The 15403-nt window shown below is 44.3% G+C and overlaps 1 protein-coding gene across 1 annotated transcript; it reads right to left on the bottom strand.

Annotated features, from left to right (window-relative positions):
• Positions 1 to 1079: 1079 nt before the first annotated feature.
• On the bottom strand, positions 1080 to 8564 carry EIF3F (eukaryotic translation initiation factor 3 subunit F). The gene is made up of 8 exons (XM_003992973.5): positions 8128 to 8564; positions 4805 to 4875; positions 4485 to 4564; positions 3943 to 4080; positions 2684 to 2775; positions 2131 to 2267; positions 1882 to 1995; positions 1080 to 1306 (listed from the first exon to the last, which is right to left on the bottom strand). The coding sequence occupies exons 1-8, from the start codon at positions 8525 to 8527 to the stop codon at positions 1229 to 1231; spliced, it is 1110 nt and encodes a 369-aa protein (XP_003993022.1). The 5' UTR covers positions 8528 to 8564; the 3' UTR covers positions 1080 to 1228.
• Between the last annotated feature and the right edge of the window lie 6839 nt (positions 8565 to 15403).

The following is a 15403-nucleotide window of genomic DNA, read 5'->3' as shown; positions in this document are numbered from 1 at the left end:
CATTTCATGCCTACGTGTAAAAATGTATCATTAGTATTCATAGCTTTTGACCCCCAGAACTTGTCACATGTCTCAGAAACAGAATTACAATCTGGGCCTTTTTGATACCCACTTGCTTTCATTTACCTTTCCACTCCAACACATAACATAACCCTAAGTCCCTGAATAATGACCCACTTCTTCTCAACCTAAGGTATTTCGCAGTGGCCAGGCAGAACACTCCAGCAATCAGATGAAAGGGCTGCCTGAAGTCTACAAAATCCCTGGGAAACATCTAGTCTTTGCTTAGATTCAGCCATTGGCAGAGCCCAACACACCGATGGTGCTCTCAAGTTACACATAGTACCGAAGGAGTTTGCAGTTTGGGGGACATCTCTTTAAATTTAAGCTATAGATCCTAAACTTGCCTCCCCAAACCATAGTGGCAAATAGCTCCATTCTACTATTCAAGTAGTTTATGACCCTGACCACACTCTTTACTCTTTCAGTTCAGATCAAGCATTCAATTCTCTTAATTATTTTCTCTGCATGGATTCTCCTTTTCACTTCCTGTGGAAACCCCACATGATCCATCAAAAAATGGTTCAGAGTATTGCCAGTGGACACCTTTCCAGACTGAAAGCCAAAAGAAAAATTTGGTAAAATGCAGTTAATCCTCAGAAGACTTTCTTCCCACCAGCATGTACTCATGGGTCCCAGGACTGAGATTTGTACCCACTCCTTTGTTCCTCTCCACTCACCCACCAACACATGCTCTAGGTCCTCCTAATTGTGCATAGGGCAACATTTTGTACTGTCATTCATGTGAGGCACTATGGAAGAGAAGTGACAAAAATGTTTTTTTGAAGGTCCAGTTTGTTCTAATCATAGGCAAAAGAGCGGGAAGAAAGTACCTCTGTGAAACCACTGTGCAAAGGCTGTCTGGTCTGGGGGCAGGTGAAAAGTGGCTTGGACTTGGGTTATGGGTGCAACTACTGATGGCGAGTCACCAACACACAACCAACTTCTACCCAAGTATTCACTTCCTGGTTTTTGCATGAGCTCTCCCTCCACCCAGCAGTAAACTCATATAAGATGGATTCATTTACAAAAGGTAGGCTATGTTTATTTAGAGTCACAAGCAGTTGACTGACTCAGTGTGACTCAAACCACAAGGAAACCATCCTACAACACTCCATTCTGAGTCCTGGGGTGGCCCAGATTGGCAGGAGTGCTGCTTGGGGCCCATTCACAGGTTTACAAGTTTCTCATTGAGGGCAATCTGTGACTGCGTGAGATTGGCCAGGTAGGTCACCATCAGCAGGTCCTGGAAGAGGAAGAAGCCACAATAAGAGAGGGGTTGGGCAGAAAGGGAGAAGAAAGTCTGGGGTTGGCCAGCTCCATGGTGAACACTGGGTAGAGGGCAGTCCTGGATAAATAACAGCTCAGAAGAGGTTGAGCCAAGACTCAAAGGTGGAAGATAAGAATGAAATGTTTGAGAACACTTTCTCTTCTTTACTGATACACTTATAAAAGTGGGGTGCTTTAGCCAAGATCTGGGGTAAGATATGGGGGGCGGGAAGTCTGTGAACCCAGATGGGGAAAATAAGAAATTGCATTTTCGTTAACCTCTGAATTTAGCATTTCTTTTGACCATGAATCTAGATAGCAAGTCATAGTAGTATCAGCAGTTCCTGAGACAATGGAATCAAAGAAGAGAAGGCAGAAGACCTCCCCAAACACATGTACCACCTCTTCCTTCCTCCCAACCTGGACTGCAAGGGGCCAATGGCAAAGCCCTTTCTCCTCTGTTCCCCTCTAGGTCATCTCCCTTCACATTTGTGTGCATGAGCTGAGGTGGGGGAAGACACAAGCTCCCAGAAGCCCAGGGATGGCACTTACATTGATGTTGCTATTGAGCATGGTCTCAAAGTCATCAGGAACAATCTTGGGTACTTGGTTAACCAGACTCATCAAGAAGCGGCCCACAGTATTGTCAGCGGACACCTTTCCAGACTAAGCACCAAACAAAGATTCAGTGAGGCACAGTTAATTCTCACCACCAGGGACTGTCACTTCACCAGTACACCTCTCAGAGATCTCGGAGTGGAGATCTATGCCCTCCTCCTTTCTCGCCTTCCCCCTCCTCACCAGCACATCCTCTGCATACTGCAACACTGTGCTCAGGGCATCCTGGATGCGAGCCGATGCCCCTCCTACTTGCTGCAAGTCACTTGAAAGTCCGATCACCCGGTTGGGGCTAAAACAGGTCTTCATGATCAGGTCAACTGTGGGAACAGGTTGGGGGATAGAAGAGGCACAGACATTTCAGTCATTCCATCAGGGAAGAGACTATCTCTAATCATTCTAACTTTCCCACTTCCCTCTGGATACAGCCAACTTCTCTGAAACCCTGCTCTGCTCTTAGCTGCTTCTCTTCCTCCTGCTAGAGCTTAATCACTGGTTTTGGTCTTATATGAATGGCCACGTAGCCTCTGGTGCTGATAATTTCCCATTCTAATTGCACAAATAATTCCTGGAAGTTCATTTATAATGGAGAACGATTGTGACTTTAATCATCACAGACTTTAGATCAACGGTTCCTCTTCAACCTACCCAAAGCCCTCCATTCTTGTTAGAGAGCAGCTACCCTGTGCCCTGAAAAGTGTCAGACCTCAAAAGAGGGTATGGGAAGGTTACTCACCTCCAATGCGTTCAGTGTCATAATACGCGTATTTCACGGTCAGAGGTGTGAACATCACCCCCATGGTCCTCCCAGGGACACCCATTAAAGTGCTGGGGAGAGAGAAGTCAAGGTAAGTAAATAGCCTTGGGAGAGGGCTTCCATGTCTAGTCCAGGCTGGGAAAGCAGTCATACCAAGGTTATGGGTTCCAAGGTTCTGAGACAAGGCTGAAACCACCTGAACCTGAGGTCTCATGGGAGCAAGTCACATTTTTCCTTTAGCTCACTTCACACACAATGAAGCCTGGCCTGCGAGAGGGGACTCAGCCTGCAGATCTGACTTGGTCCCTTCAGATGAATGTTTCACTCACTGCAATATGAGTGATGAAACAGGACGCTGCATTTCCCTGTGGAGCTGGCTGCCCAGATATCCACCCATAGGTCTTCTATGAGACTGTGCCCTTCATTAGCACTGAAAAAAGCAAATTGACTCTAGCCCACCAAGACTAGATTAGGTGCTTTAAGAAATCTCACTAAAGGTGACTGCCTTTACTATGTCAACTATATATTTTCACCTGGACCAAAGTCTGTTACATTATGTCACACACAGAAAGTGCACCAAATCAAACAGCGTAAGAGATACGCTAAGAAATGCCTTCATTCTAACCAGAAAAGATAATCCTTCCAACTTTCCCAGCAGCCCCTTCTTCAGCATGCCTCCCCTGTCAACAGGAATTTTAACTTCCTGCAAGCTCAACGTGTCAATGCTATAATGTTATTGTCACCAAAACTGTACTCGACCCTGGGGTAATAGATGTAGTCACAAAGGACAGCCATCCTTTAATATGTATGACTCTGAGTCCTGTGTATCCAGGAATAATGATTAACAAAGGGTTACTCAGAAAAGCAGTGAACACGACCAAAATACCAGCGAGGATCAGCTATAGGAACCGTGAAGAGTTAGCTTATAGAAACGATGACGGGAAAAACATGACAGTTTGCTCAAATACCTAAAGGTCTGTCATCTGAAATTGGTTAAGAGAAATAAGTAGAAATCTGGGGTACAACTGGTATCAGCAAGTGGATATTTGAGGGACAAATTTTGTTTCAGAGTAAAACCCTTCTAACGATAACTGTTGAGAGGGAGGAATGGGTTTCCTTATGAGGCAATGAGTTATATACTGAAGGATTAAACCTGCTTGGGGTGGAGGTGGGTGTCATCCAGGCATGGTAGGAACCAGACAGCCTTTTATGGCCTTGTGCCCCAAGACACCGGTCACCTGACATAGGCCTTGATGCTCATGCGGCCATTCTGGAGGCTCGTGTCCACGGTGAGGTGAATGGGGTTGGGGGCTTCCCGGCTATAGTACTCATGGATCAGCACGGAATGCTCTGTAATGTCATGGCCTGTAGCATACCTGGAAAATGAAACATAGTTGTGGATTCAAGTCTACATGTAACATTAATACCAAACACAAGGGTAAAATGGGTGTCTCTAGGTAGCGTTACCTCCAGTGCAACCTAAATGCAAAAAGACTACACTGAAAACTGTATTAACTCAAATCAAAGGCTGACTCAGAGCTCTTGAAACATTACAAGTCATCAGCAAGGCAAAAATACTTGACTCAGTAAAAGCTACAATTCAAAGTAAATATTCTTGGCCTCATGAGATTAGAACTGCCAGCAAGACACACTAAATTCACAGATCCCTGAAGTAATACACTTTCAATACTCTGTCTCCAAAAGGGAGTAGAATAACTAGCCTGGTAGCAAAAAACCTTGGCAATCACCAACACTTTCCATTCCCCCAACTCCAACTTACCAGCCCAGAATGAGCTCATTTGGAGAGACTTTCTTGTGTAATTCATACATGTTCTTAGCGAATTCCATGTCAACAGCCACCTTAGAAGAAAAGCAGAAAAGGAAGCTAAGAAGCTAGAAGCCCATAGAAAAAATGGATGAAAAGGACCAGAGCCCACCCCAGCAGACAAGAGGCCCAGGAAGTATATACCCATAGAAAGAAGGTTCTTTGTTGAACTTTTAGTTATAGAAGCACAACGTATTGTGCAGGAGAAGCCTTAAGGAGAGCCTAGCAAACGAACAGTTATAGACCACACAGTGGCAGCTCAAGCTCTCACTCACCTCATCTTCTGACTCGTTGTGTGGCACTGAAAAGCAGTTAGTGACCTCCACTGAATGCTTGTCAACGGTGCCTGTGAGAGAGAATTGCCCACGTGTTACAAGACCCTAGGGCACTCGGCAGCCTCCGATCACTTTCCAAATGCTTTCAGAGGCCTCCTCAAAGTCAATGAACAAATTGAATTCGTAAATTCTAAGTTAGCCATATGCATCAGTGGGACCAGGATTCTCCAGAGAGCTGAAGCTCTGAAGCGATCTCTCTTTGCTTTAGCCATCAACATATGGGGTCTATTCTTCCTTCACAAGGTCTTCTTTTGCTTATCTGTTCCATCCTGCTACCAGTCCTACTCCAGGTCTTTTTTCTATGACCTTCATTTTCAGCCTCTAGATTTTCTCCCTATAATTCAATCTGCAGAACTACGTGGAAAATTCTAATAATGTCTACACAGGGCACCCATACAGTAGCCTAGTCCCAAAGCACAGTGTTAGGGAGCTTCACCTGTACCTCCCTTCAGTCATCTAGTCCCATGGTCATAACCTTAGCCCCATCACCATCCAGAAACCTTCTACCTGTGAACCTTAAACATCAGTATCAGTCTTTTACCACAAACTCCTATTCTAGTTTTGATACTCTTACTCCCATTACATTTGTTTCTTGACCTAAGACTGCTGGTCCCTTGGGTTCTCCATTTTTTTCTAATCTACTGGCACTGCCCATACCAGGCTTCAAGCCCTGCCCTCTGTACTAGTGACCACAATGCTGCCCACACCTGTGTCTGTTTAATTCCACTTCACTATGGTTTTTGCTCCCTTAGGTGAAACTATGTCCGCAAACCCAGTGGGTAAATACTTTTTCTCTTATTTGACCTCTCATCAGCATTCAATAGACTTGACCATTTCAGACTTCTGAAGCAGTTTTGAGTCTTCTATATTTCCACGCTGCTATGATAACCTTCTATTAGAGCATTTATCATATTGTATTCTAATTATTTGAATGACTAGATCTTCATCTTGAATTGAAGGTTAGAGTAGATGTTGTTTTATCAAACTTTGAATTACAAATATTTAAAACAATTTTATGGTACTTAAAAGATACCACTGACTTCTTTTAGCCAAATTAAATGTTTCATGAATTAATGTCTGAGAAAATATATAAGCTCCTAGTAAGAAGAGTCTGTTTCATTTTTCAGTAAGTACTATCCCTGTAACCACCTAGCATTGTACCATGGTCCCAGTCCAGAAGAGAATCTTAAGATGTAGATTACAGGTCACTAAATAAGGTCACTATAGTATCTGGGGTACTTAACACTCTCCCTCAGTGGAGAACTGTTTCTTTAGTTAAATAGCTCACGCATGTGAGTTTGGAAAATTTGGCAGTGCAGCTGAAAGAGTAGTCTTTGTCAAGTGCCAAGTTAATGTTGCAAAAATCATTTGTTACCGAAGCTCAAAGCAGGACATGGTTACAGAAAGCTATTATACTTTGGGAAGTTAGGAGTGGGGGTGAGGGTGGCGGTATGGGATGAAGGACTGATACTTAATTAACACTTTTCCTGGGAACCTGGAAGATGAGAGGAACTTGGAACAAATGAGGGAGATCAGGGAAGGCACTTGTGGCAAAGAGAATACAAAGTCTTGGTTTCAGAAAAACTTTGGCAATGTTTGGAAGATAATGGATCAGTTGAAGTTCCTGTAAAATGCTAAACCTTCAAAAATAAGTAAAGAGAGACTATGTTTGTGTGTTGCCGGGGTAGAGCCCTGATGTGGAGGATGGCAACTAATGGCTGTTTTGTAGCTCATGTGTCCCAGCAGTTAGATGCTCTTGGTAATGATTTTGCTCTTGCAAAGCCCAAGTCTAAGTAGCCCCCCCTCCCCCGCCCCCGACAGAACTAGACTTTAGGTAATTTGTTCCAAGGCACACGGTTAATATTTGGTGCAATCTACCTACAATCTTGTCTTCTTTGCAATACACCAATTGTCTTCTATGGTGGAAGAACTATTACATGTCACAAAGGTATCTAAAATTGGGGACAAAGATGGAATGAAAATGAATTTGATGGGATCAGCAGTACCCAGAGAAAGAGGCATATTATCAGTAATCTCCCTCTAGTGCTTCTCCATTTTACAAATTACTTTAACATATTAGGGAGACTAATGGATAGAAGATCAGGCTTAACTCTGGAAAATAGTATGGAGGTTCCTCAAAAAGTTAAAAATAGAACTACCCTAGGACCCAGCAACTGTGCTACTAGGTATTTATCCAAAGGATACAGGTGTGCTGTTTCAAAGGGGCACATGTACCCCAATGTTTATAGCAGCACTATCAACAATAGCCAAAGTATGGAAAGAGCCCAAATGTCCATCAATGGATGAATGGATAAAGAAGATGTATACACCCCTATATACATACAATGGAGTATTACCCAGCAATCAAAAAGAATGAAATCTTACCATTTGCAACTACATGGATGGAACTGGAGGGTATTATGCTAAGTGAAATTAGTCAGAGAAAGACAAATATCACATGACTTCACTCATTATCAGGACTTTAAGATACAAAAGAGATGAACATAAATGAAGGGAAGCAAAAATAATATAACATCAGGGAGAGAAACAAAACATATGAGACTCTTAAATATGGCAGACAAACAGAGGGTTACTGGAGGGGTTGCGGGAGGGAGGATGAGCTAAATGGGTAAGGGGCATTAAGGAATCTACTCGTGTAATCATTGTTGCACTATATGTTAACTTAGATGTAAATTAAAAAGATAAATAAAAATAAACAAATAAGTTAAAAAGATCAGGCTCAAACGTTTAGGAAAACAGGATTATTGAAGCCCTAAACGAGTTTCTGACAAACCGGTTTACTTGTTCAAAGGGATGTCTTTTTACAGATCTCCCCACTCCTTTCTCAAGTGGTTAAAAATGTCTTTGTAAACACCGAGAAAATAAAGAAATTTAGTCCGTAGGAAAGGGGGGAAAACGTGGTCATTGGGTTTAGGGAGTCAAATGTTTCTGACTTCCTACTCAGCATCTGAACTCATTTTTGGTCACACTTGGCCTGAAATGCTACTGGGCAGATTAAAAATAAAATGTAAATCATTCCGCATACGGTTTTTATTCAATAACTAACTACTGCTTACGTATTTTATACCACCTGAAGTGACAGAAATGTGGCAGGGAAGTTCAAGTTCCTTAAGGAGGTAAGTCGCGGCAGGAAGGTGGCATGGAAGAATAGGTAAGAGGTCAATGGGGATGGGAAGGGAGGGGAACAAGAGAAAAAGGAGGTGGGAGGAAGAAGATTCAGACGATTGTGTCTGACCACTCACCCAGCAGGGTGCCGATAACTCGGGCAGCGCCCTCGTTGCGTCGCTCGTAGCTGTCCACGATGGAGGCCAAAATGACCGGGTGCAGCCGGACCACACGGCCGCCGGGGAAGGGGCCTGGAAGAGCAGGACCGGGCAGTGACTGAGCAGGGGTCTGCGCTGGGGCCGGCGCTGAGGCCGAGGTCTGGCCCGGAGCCGCGGTCGTAGCCGCTGCAGCCGCCGCGTCTGAGGATGAGGCTGGAGCCGGCGTTGGAGCCGGAACCGGCGCTGGAGCCGGAGACGGGGCTGGCGCTGAGGCTGGGGTTGGGGACGGGACTGGGACTGAGGGTGAGGCCGCGGCTGGAGCTGCGGCTGGAGCTGGAGTGGCGGCAGACGCACTCGCCGGTGCTGCCGGTGTAGCCATCTTGTCGAGAAAGAAGGAGCCAGGAACCGAAGGGAGTGAGTAGAAGAATATTAGGGGCACGATAGGCTGAATATGCACCACGTGAACCAGATCTTTGTGCCTGTTGGTCACTGATGATGTTTCTCACGGCACTACAATTTCCTGCTGAGTTTGTGCTCTTTAATTTCTGTCCCATGAGCACTCAGTGAGAGGCGAGCTAAATAGTTCCGAGCAAACTTGGGACCCCCGCTGAGAAAGGGAAACAGCTCAGTCTGCGCAGCTGCCGCCAGATGGACCCAGAGAGCGGAGAATGGGTTGTAATTCCTGTTTTCAGACTTAAAAAAGGCAGTGAATTAAAAAAAAATTTTTTTTAATGTTTATTCATTTTTGAGAGAGAGAGAGAGCGGGAGCAGGGGAGAGGGAGAGAGGGAGACACAGAATCCAAACAGGCTCCAGGCTCTGAGCTGTCAGCGCAGAGCGGAGGCGGTCGAATTCTTCAACCGTGAGATCACGACCTAGTGGAAATTGGAAACTCAACTGACTTAGCCACCCAGCACCCCAGGATAGTGAATGGTAAAGTGCCTTTAACGGCACTTCTTGACAGAGTCATAAGAAGACAATGCGGTGGCTTATTCTATTCAGCCGTTTGAATATGTGCCAGATGCTGTTTTAGTCCCTTGGGATATATCAATGAATGAAACAAGGATTGTTGTTCTCCCAAAATGCACCATCTAGTGGAGGGAGACAAATAAGTACATTATATAATATGTTAGAAGATAATGAGAACTATGAAAAAGGAAAAATTAGCGGGGAGTAAGGGGGAATCAGAAGCTAGGGTAGGTCACAATGAGAATGCAAGGTTTGAGTTGATTGAAGGAGGTGAAGGGGGTGGCTATAATTGGGGAGAAGAGCCTTCAGGTCGAAGGAACAGCAATGCAAAGGCTTTAAAGACAGGAGCAGGCCTGGAGTATGTGAGAAGACTATTTGGTGGCTGGTGTGTTCAGATCATGATGGGGAATAGCAGAGATGGACCCTTGAATAGGAGTTGCGGAGCAGATCATTAAGGACGTACTAAGCCATGATAAGGATTTTGACTTTTACTCTGAGAGAGGAGGGGAGCCATTGCAGGGTTTGGAGCAGGGGAAGGCCATGATCAGTCTTAGTTTTAAAAGGATCATTCTGGATGTTTTGAGAAGAATAGAATGGGCCAGGGAGAGGTGGTTGTTGAGGAGAGGAGGGTGAGAGAGAAAGAGCAAGAAGACTTTTTAGGAGATTAGCAGGTAGCCTAAGTGAGAGGTGACGGTGGTGGGAACCAGGCCAGTAGCAGTGGAAGTGGTGACAGGTTGGTAGACTAGGGACGTATTTTGGGGATAGAGACAACAGGATTTTCTGAGGAATTGTGTGTGAGGTATGAAAGAGAAGAGTCAAGGATGACTCCATTTTTGTGTGTGTGCTGAACAACTAGTATGAAGGAGTTGTCACCAGTTGAGATAGTAAAAGCTACAAGTGGAGCAGTTTTTTTGGAAAAGATCCCAAGTTCAATTTGGGAGGTGTCATCCTTGAGATGTTTATTAGACATCCAAGCAGAACTGTAGTGTGATCAGGTGGAGATACTTGGGAGAGGGTTAAATGAGGAACCCTCTGTAAATCTCTCAGCATATGCCTGATATACAGCAGTTATTATTATTATTATTATTATTTTAAAGTTTATTTATTTTGAGAGAGACAAAACACAAGTGGGGGAGGGGCGGGGGATGGTGGCAGAGGATCAGAACCAGGCTCTGCACTGACAGCAGGGAGCCTGATGTGGGGCTGGAACTCATGAACCCTGAGATCATGATATGAACTGAAGTCAGATGCTTAACCGACTGAGCCACCCAGGCACCCCCAGCAGTTATTATTATTAAGTGGTAGCTATTATCACTGCTATGTAATGGGAGGAGCTCTGATTCTAGTGTACTATGTAACTTTGGGCAATCTATAATTTTTTCTGAGTCTTAGTTTCCTTCTCAGTACAATGGGAATGATAATATCTGCCTGTTAGGAAACCAATCAACTCCCTTAATTAGGTCAAGTACTGGCAGCTAGTTGGCAAGGTGGGTGGGTGAGGTTGGACTTCTCAGCCCTTACTCTCATGTCCAAGAGCTGCTTTCTCTTGGAACTATGTTCCGTAATTAGAATTTATATGATCCAGCTCCCCTGTCAATATTCTGGGCAGACATATGTTCTTTCTTTTAATTCCCCTAAACACAGGTGAACAGCCTATCAGAGGAGGATTGAAAAGAGACTTGGATTTTTTTTTTAATGCTTTATTTATTTTTAAGACAGAGAGAGACAGAGCATGAGTGGGGGAGGGGCAGAGAGAGAGGGAGACACAGAATCTGAAGCAGGCTCCAGGCTGAGCTGTCAGCACAGAGCCCGATGCGGGGCTTGAATTCACTGACTGTGAGATCATGACCTGAGCTGAAGTCGGACGCTCAACTGACTGAGCCACCCAGGCACCTCGAGGCTTGGATTTTGTAACTGGGATCTTTAACAACTCTAGCAGAACAGTATTCGAGGAATTGATGGTGGGGTGGGCATGGAAATCAGAATTCAGGTGGGAGAGAATGGTCAGTGGGAACTGATGGCAGTGAGTGCTGGCTGCTCTCTCAAGAGAATTGGTGGAAAGGAGAGGAGACATTTAAGGCAGTAGCAGAGGGGAACAATAGGACTGAGAAGGGGACACTTCTCAGTCCCCTGGACTGGAAGAGTTTTAAGTACTTTAAACTAAGGGTGAAGATCTAGAGGAAAGAGAAAGATTGAATACACATGTGAGAAGAACCATCTAATGAAAGAAGGGAGGAAAGAGGACCTGAATGGAGAAGTCTAGATGAAAGAGATGTTCTTGCATAGAGTGAGGGACATGCAAGAGAGGCTGCCCCAGGCTGTGGCCTCCCTTATGGATGCTAGTGGATCTGCCTTAGCAAGGGCTGATCCCCTGAGATCATCCCATGGGAAGAAGGCCAGAGGAGAGAATCACCTGTGATGAAGAGGTGTTGTTGCTCCGAACTGACCCTTGGGACCTCTATCCGCTTACTTGAGTTGGTTGTGGATACTTCATCACCAAGAACTTTACCTTGATGTCAATGTCCTGAAGACCTTTCTCTCTGGAAGGAAAAGAGAAAGGGGTGGGTGAAGAATCAGACATGGGGCACCTGGGTGGCTCAGTTGGTTGAGCGTTGAACTTCAGCTCAGGTCATGATCTCATTGTTCATGAGTTCAAGCCCCGCATTGGGCTGTCTGCTGTCAGTGTAGAGCCTGCCTCGGATCCTGTGTCTTCCTCTGTCTCTACCCCTTCCTTGCCTTACACATGCTCTTTCTCTCTCTCTCTCAAAAATAAGTAAACATTAAAATTTTTTTAAAAAAGAATCAGACACTTTGAATTGGGGAATGAAGGGAAGTTGCAGGACCTCCTGTCAAGTGACAGTTTTCTCAGGGAAGTGAAGCCATGGTGATCTGTTGAGAATGGAAGTGCAAGGGTGGGACTCAGTCTTTGGCAGTGGAAGAGGGGCCAAGAGTGAGTCATTAAAGGCATTGATCAATTATGAGAGAGCCCAGCTAAGCCTGGAGACCTCAAGGATCTGGTTAGCTTTTGTATTTTTTCTCCAGCCACATGGCTAAGAGGCAGGCAGGGAGAGATCATTGGCATGGCCTTCCTAGGAATGCTGACCAGCTAGGATAAGGAAGTACATACATCCAGGATGCTGACTTTTCAATCACTGACTGAGGGATCCAGGCAGGCTGAACCCTATGAATAGAAACTCTGAGGCCTAAGTTCATTATGAAAGGGCAGAAGGCATGGGGAGAGAGAAAAATGAGCTGTTCCCTTGAATATGAGAATTGTGTTGTGCACATAGCATACTGGTCAGGATATATATACATATATATATATAATGTTTATTTTATTTTTTTATTTTTGAGAGAGAGAGTGAATGGGTGAGGGGTAGAGACAGAGAGGGACAGAGGATCTGAAGCGGGCTCTGCACTGACAGCAGGGAGCCCAATGTGGGGCTCGAACTCATGTACTGTGAGATCATGATCTGAGCAGAAGTTGGACACTTAGAACTAACTGAGCCTCCCAGGCATGCCATACATATATAATATACATATAATATACTATGTATATTATATATTATAGTATAGTATAGTATATGTATATATAATATGCATATAGTATAGTATATGTATATATAATATATTTTAAATATGTATAAATATAAATAAATATATATGTTAAAATTATATATATATAATTTTTTTAATGTTTGTTTTATTTTTGAGAGAGAGAGACAGAGTGTGAGTGGGGAAGGTGCAGAGAGAGAAGGAGACACAGAATCCGAAGCAGGCTCCAGGCTCTGAGCTGTTAGCACAGAGCCTGTCACGGGGCCCGAACCCACTAACCATGAGATCATGACCTGAGCCAAAGTCGGACAGTTAACCAACTGAGCCACCTAGGCATCCCTAAATATATACATATATTTAAATAAGGGATTGGCTCATGTGATTATAGAGGCTAGGAAGTCCTAAGATATTTACTTAACAAGCTGGAGACCCAAGAGAGCCAATATGTAGTTCTAGTCCAAAAGCCGGCCGACTCAAGACCCAAGCAGAGCCTATGTTTCAGCTTGAATCTGAAGGCTAGAAAAGACCAATGTCCTGCTCAAACCCTCAGGCAGATGAAGTTCCCTCTTATTCCAGGTGGGGATCAGCTCTTTGTTCTATGCAGGCCTTTCACTGATTGGACAAGGTCCAGCAACATTAGGGATCGCATTCTGTTTAATTCAGCCTATCAATTTAAATGTTAAACCTATCCAAAAGACACACCTACAGTAATGTTTGACCAAATATCTGGAGATCCTGTGCCCTAGTCAAATTGACACATAAAATTAACCATCACACCTGGGATCCTGGTCATCCTGAGGAATATGCTTGATAGTCCTTCCTGAAAAGAAGGTCATAGCTACAGGCTCATGTTAAAATTGGGGACTGTAGCTTGATAAACCCATTCCACCTCTTCAATGAGTGGCTGGAGTGAAGGGAGGTCTGACTACAGCTCCAACTACGGGAAGGCCGCAAGGGGGAGCCCGAAGCTCGCTCAGCGCTGCAGGTATGACTTGGGACTTATTGAGGCAGGGCAGTACAGGAACCATACCTTGGTGGCCGACCAGATCCTTCTGCAGACTGGGCCTGGCACAGGCAGGCTGGTAGGCTGCCTCCTACAGTTTGTCTCTGCTCACTGCCAGCAGGTTTCAGGAAGTTGTGCACCTTACGCAGGCTCCACCCACTAGTGCCAGGATGCTCCTTTGCTATGCTAGACTTCTACACAGTTAAGGCTCTCTGCCTGGATGCCCTTTCAGACTGAGGTGGTGAGGAGCATGGCCACAGTTTGAAAACAACAGTGTCACAGACCTCAAGCCTCATACCTGCCTCCCTGCATGGCAAATGTTCTCTGTTTTGGAGGGAACCTGGCCCCACCAACTGGTTACCCTGTCAAAAGCCAGCCTGATCAGGCAACTCGTCACACGTGAGATTTGCCTGTCTCCAGTTCATTCTTGACTACTTGGCTAGGCATGCTATTTTCTTAGTTCTCTGATTTTCTGATATCCATATCTTAATTTCTACACTTGCTTCTGGTCTTCCCTCCCTCCACCTGGTTTTGGTCACTAGAGCTTCTTTCTCTGGCTTGCTATTCTCAGCTCATCCTTAATTTCTGCCTCTCCAGATTCTTCAGATTCTAGTCGCAGTGGGCCTGGCCAACCCCCTTGACTTCATGCCAAGGTGGGGGACAGGAAATCACAGAGAGTTGCTGGTGTTTTCTGCCCTTTAAAAATTCTTATTTAAATTTTATTTAATTTATAGTGTAATAATGGTTTCAGGAGTAGAATTTAGTGATTCATAACTTACATATGACACTTAGTGTTCATCCCAACAAGTGCCCTCCTGAATGCTTATCATGCATTTAAACCCATTCCCCCACCCAACACCCCTCCAGCAACCCTCAGTTTGTTCTCTGTACTTAAGAGTCTCTTGTGGTTTTCCTCCCTCTCTGTTTTTATCTTCGTTTTCCTTCCCTTCCCCTATGTTTATCTGTTTTGTTTCTTAAATTCCACATATGGGTGAAATATTTATCTTTCTCTGATGGACTTATTTCGCTTAGCATAATACATTTTAGTTCCATCCACGTCATTGTAAATGGCAAGATTTCATTCTTTTTGATTGCTGAGTAATAATTCGTGTGTGTGTGTGTGTGTGTGTTTCACTTCTTCTTTATCCATTCATCAGTTGATGAACATTTGGTCTGTTTCCATAATTTGTCTATTGCTGATAGTGCTGCTATAAACACTGGGGGACATGTACCTCTTCAAATCAGCATTTTTGTATCTTTGGATAAATTCCTAGTAGTGCAATTGTCAGGTCATGGGGTAGTTCTATTTTTAGCTTTTTGAGGAACCTCCATACTGTTTTCCAGAGTGGCTGCACCAGTTTGCATTCCTACCAGCACTGCAAAAGTGTTTCCCTTTCTCTGCATCCTCACCAATATCTGTTGTTTCCTGAGTTGTTAATTTTAGCCACTCTGACAGGTGTAAGGTGGTATCTCATTGTGGTTTTAATTTGTATTTCCCTGATGAGGAGTGATGTTGAGCATTCTTTCATGTGTCTCTTAGCCATCTGGATGTCTTCTTTGGAAAAGTGTTCATGTCTTTTGCTCATTTCTTCACTGGATTATTTGTTTTTTTGGTGTTGAGTTTGATAAGTTTTTTTTTAATTTTTTCTTCAACGTTTATTTATTTTTGGGACAGAGAGAGAGAGCATGAACAGGGGAGGGGTAGAGAGAGAGGGAGACACAGAATCGGA

The sequence above is a fragment of the Felis catus genome, chromosome D1 (genome assembly GCF_018350175.1).
Source record: "Felis catus isolate Fca126 chromosome D1, F.catus_Fca126_mat1.0, whole genome shotgun sequence".
Lineage (NCBI taxonomy): Eukaryota > Metazoa > Chordata > Mammalia > Carnivora > Felidae > Felis > Felis catus.
Note: the sequence above shows the minus strand (reverse complement) of the source record. Positions and strands in the feature narration are given on the sequence as shown.

Bases quoted from the DNA above. Each gene is read 5' to 3' on its own strand.
- EIF3F (XM_003992973.5), bottom strand. From the start codon at position 8,527: ATGGCTACACCGGCAGCACCGGCGAGTGCGTCTGCCGCCACTCCAGCT. The intron at 4,565-4,804 runs GTGAGTGAGAGC...TTTTCTTCTAAG, and splicing joins ACAACGAGTCAGAAGATGAG to GTGGCTGTTGACATGGAATT. The intron at 1,307-1,881 runs GTAAGTGCCATC...TTCCTCTTCCAG, and splicing joins TGCTCAATAGCAACATCAAT to GACCTGCTGATGGTGACCTA.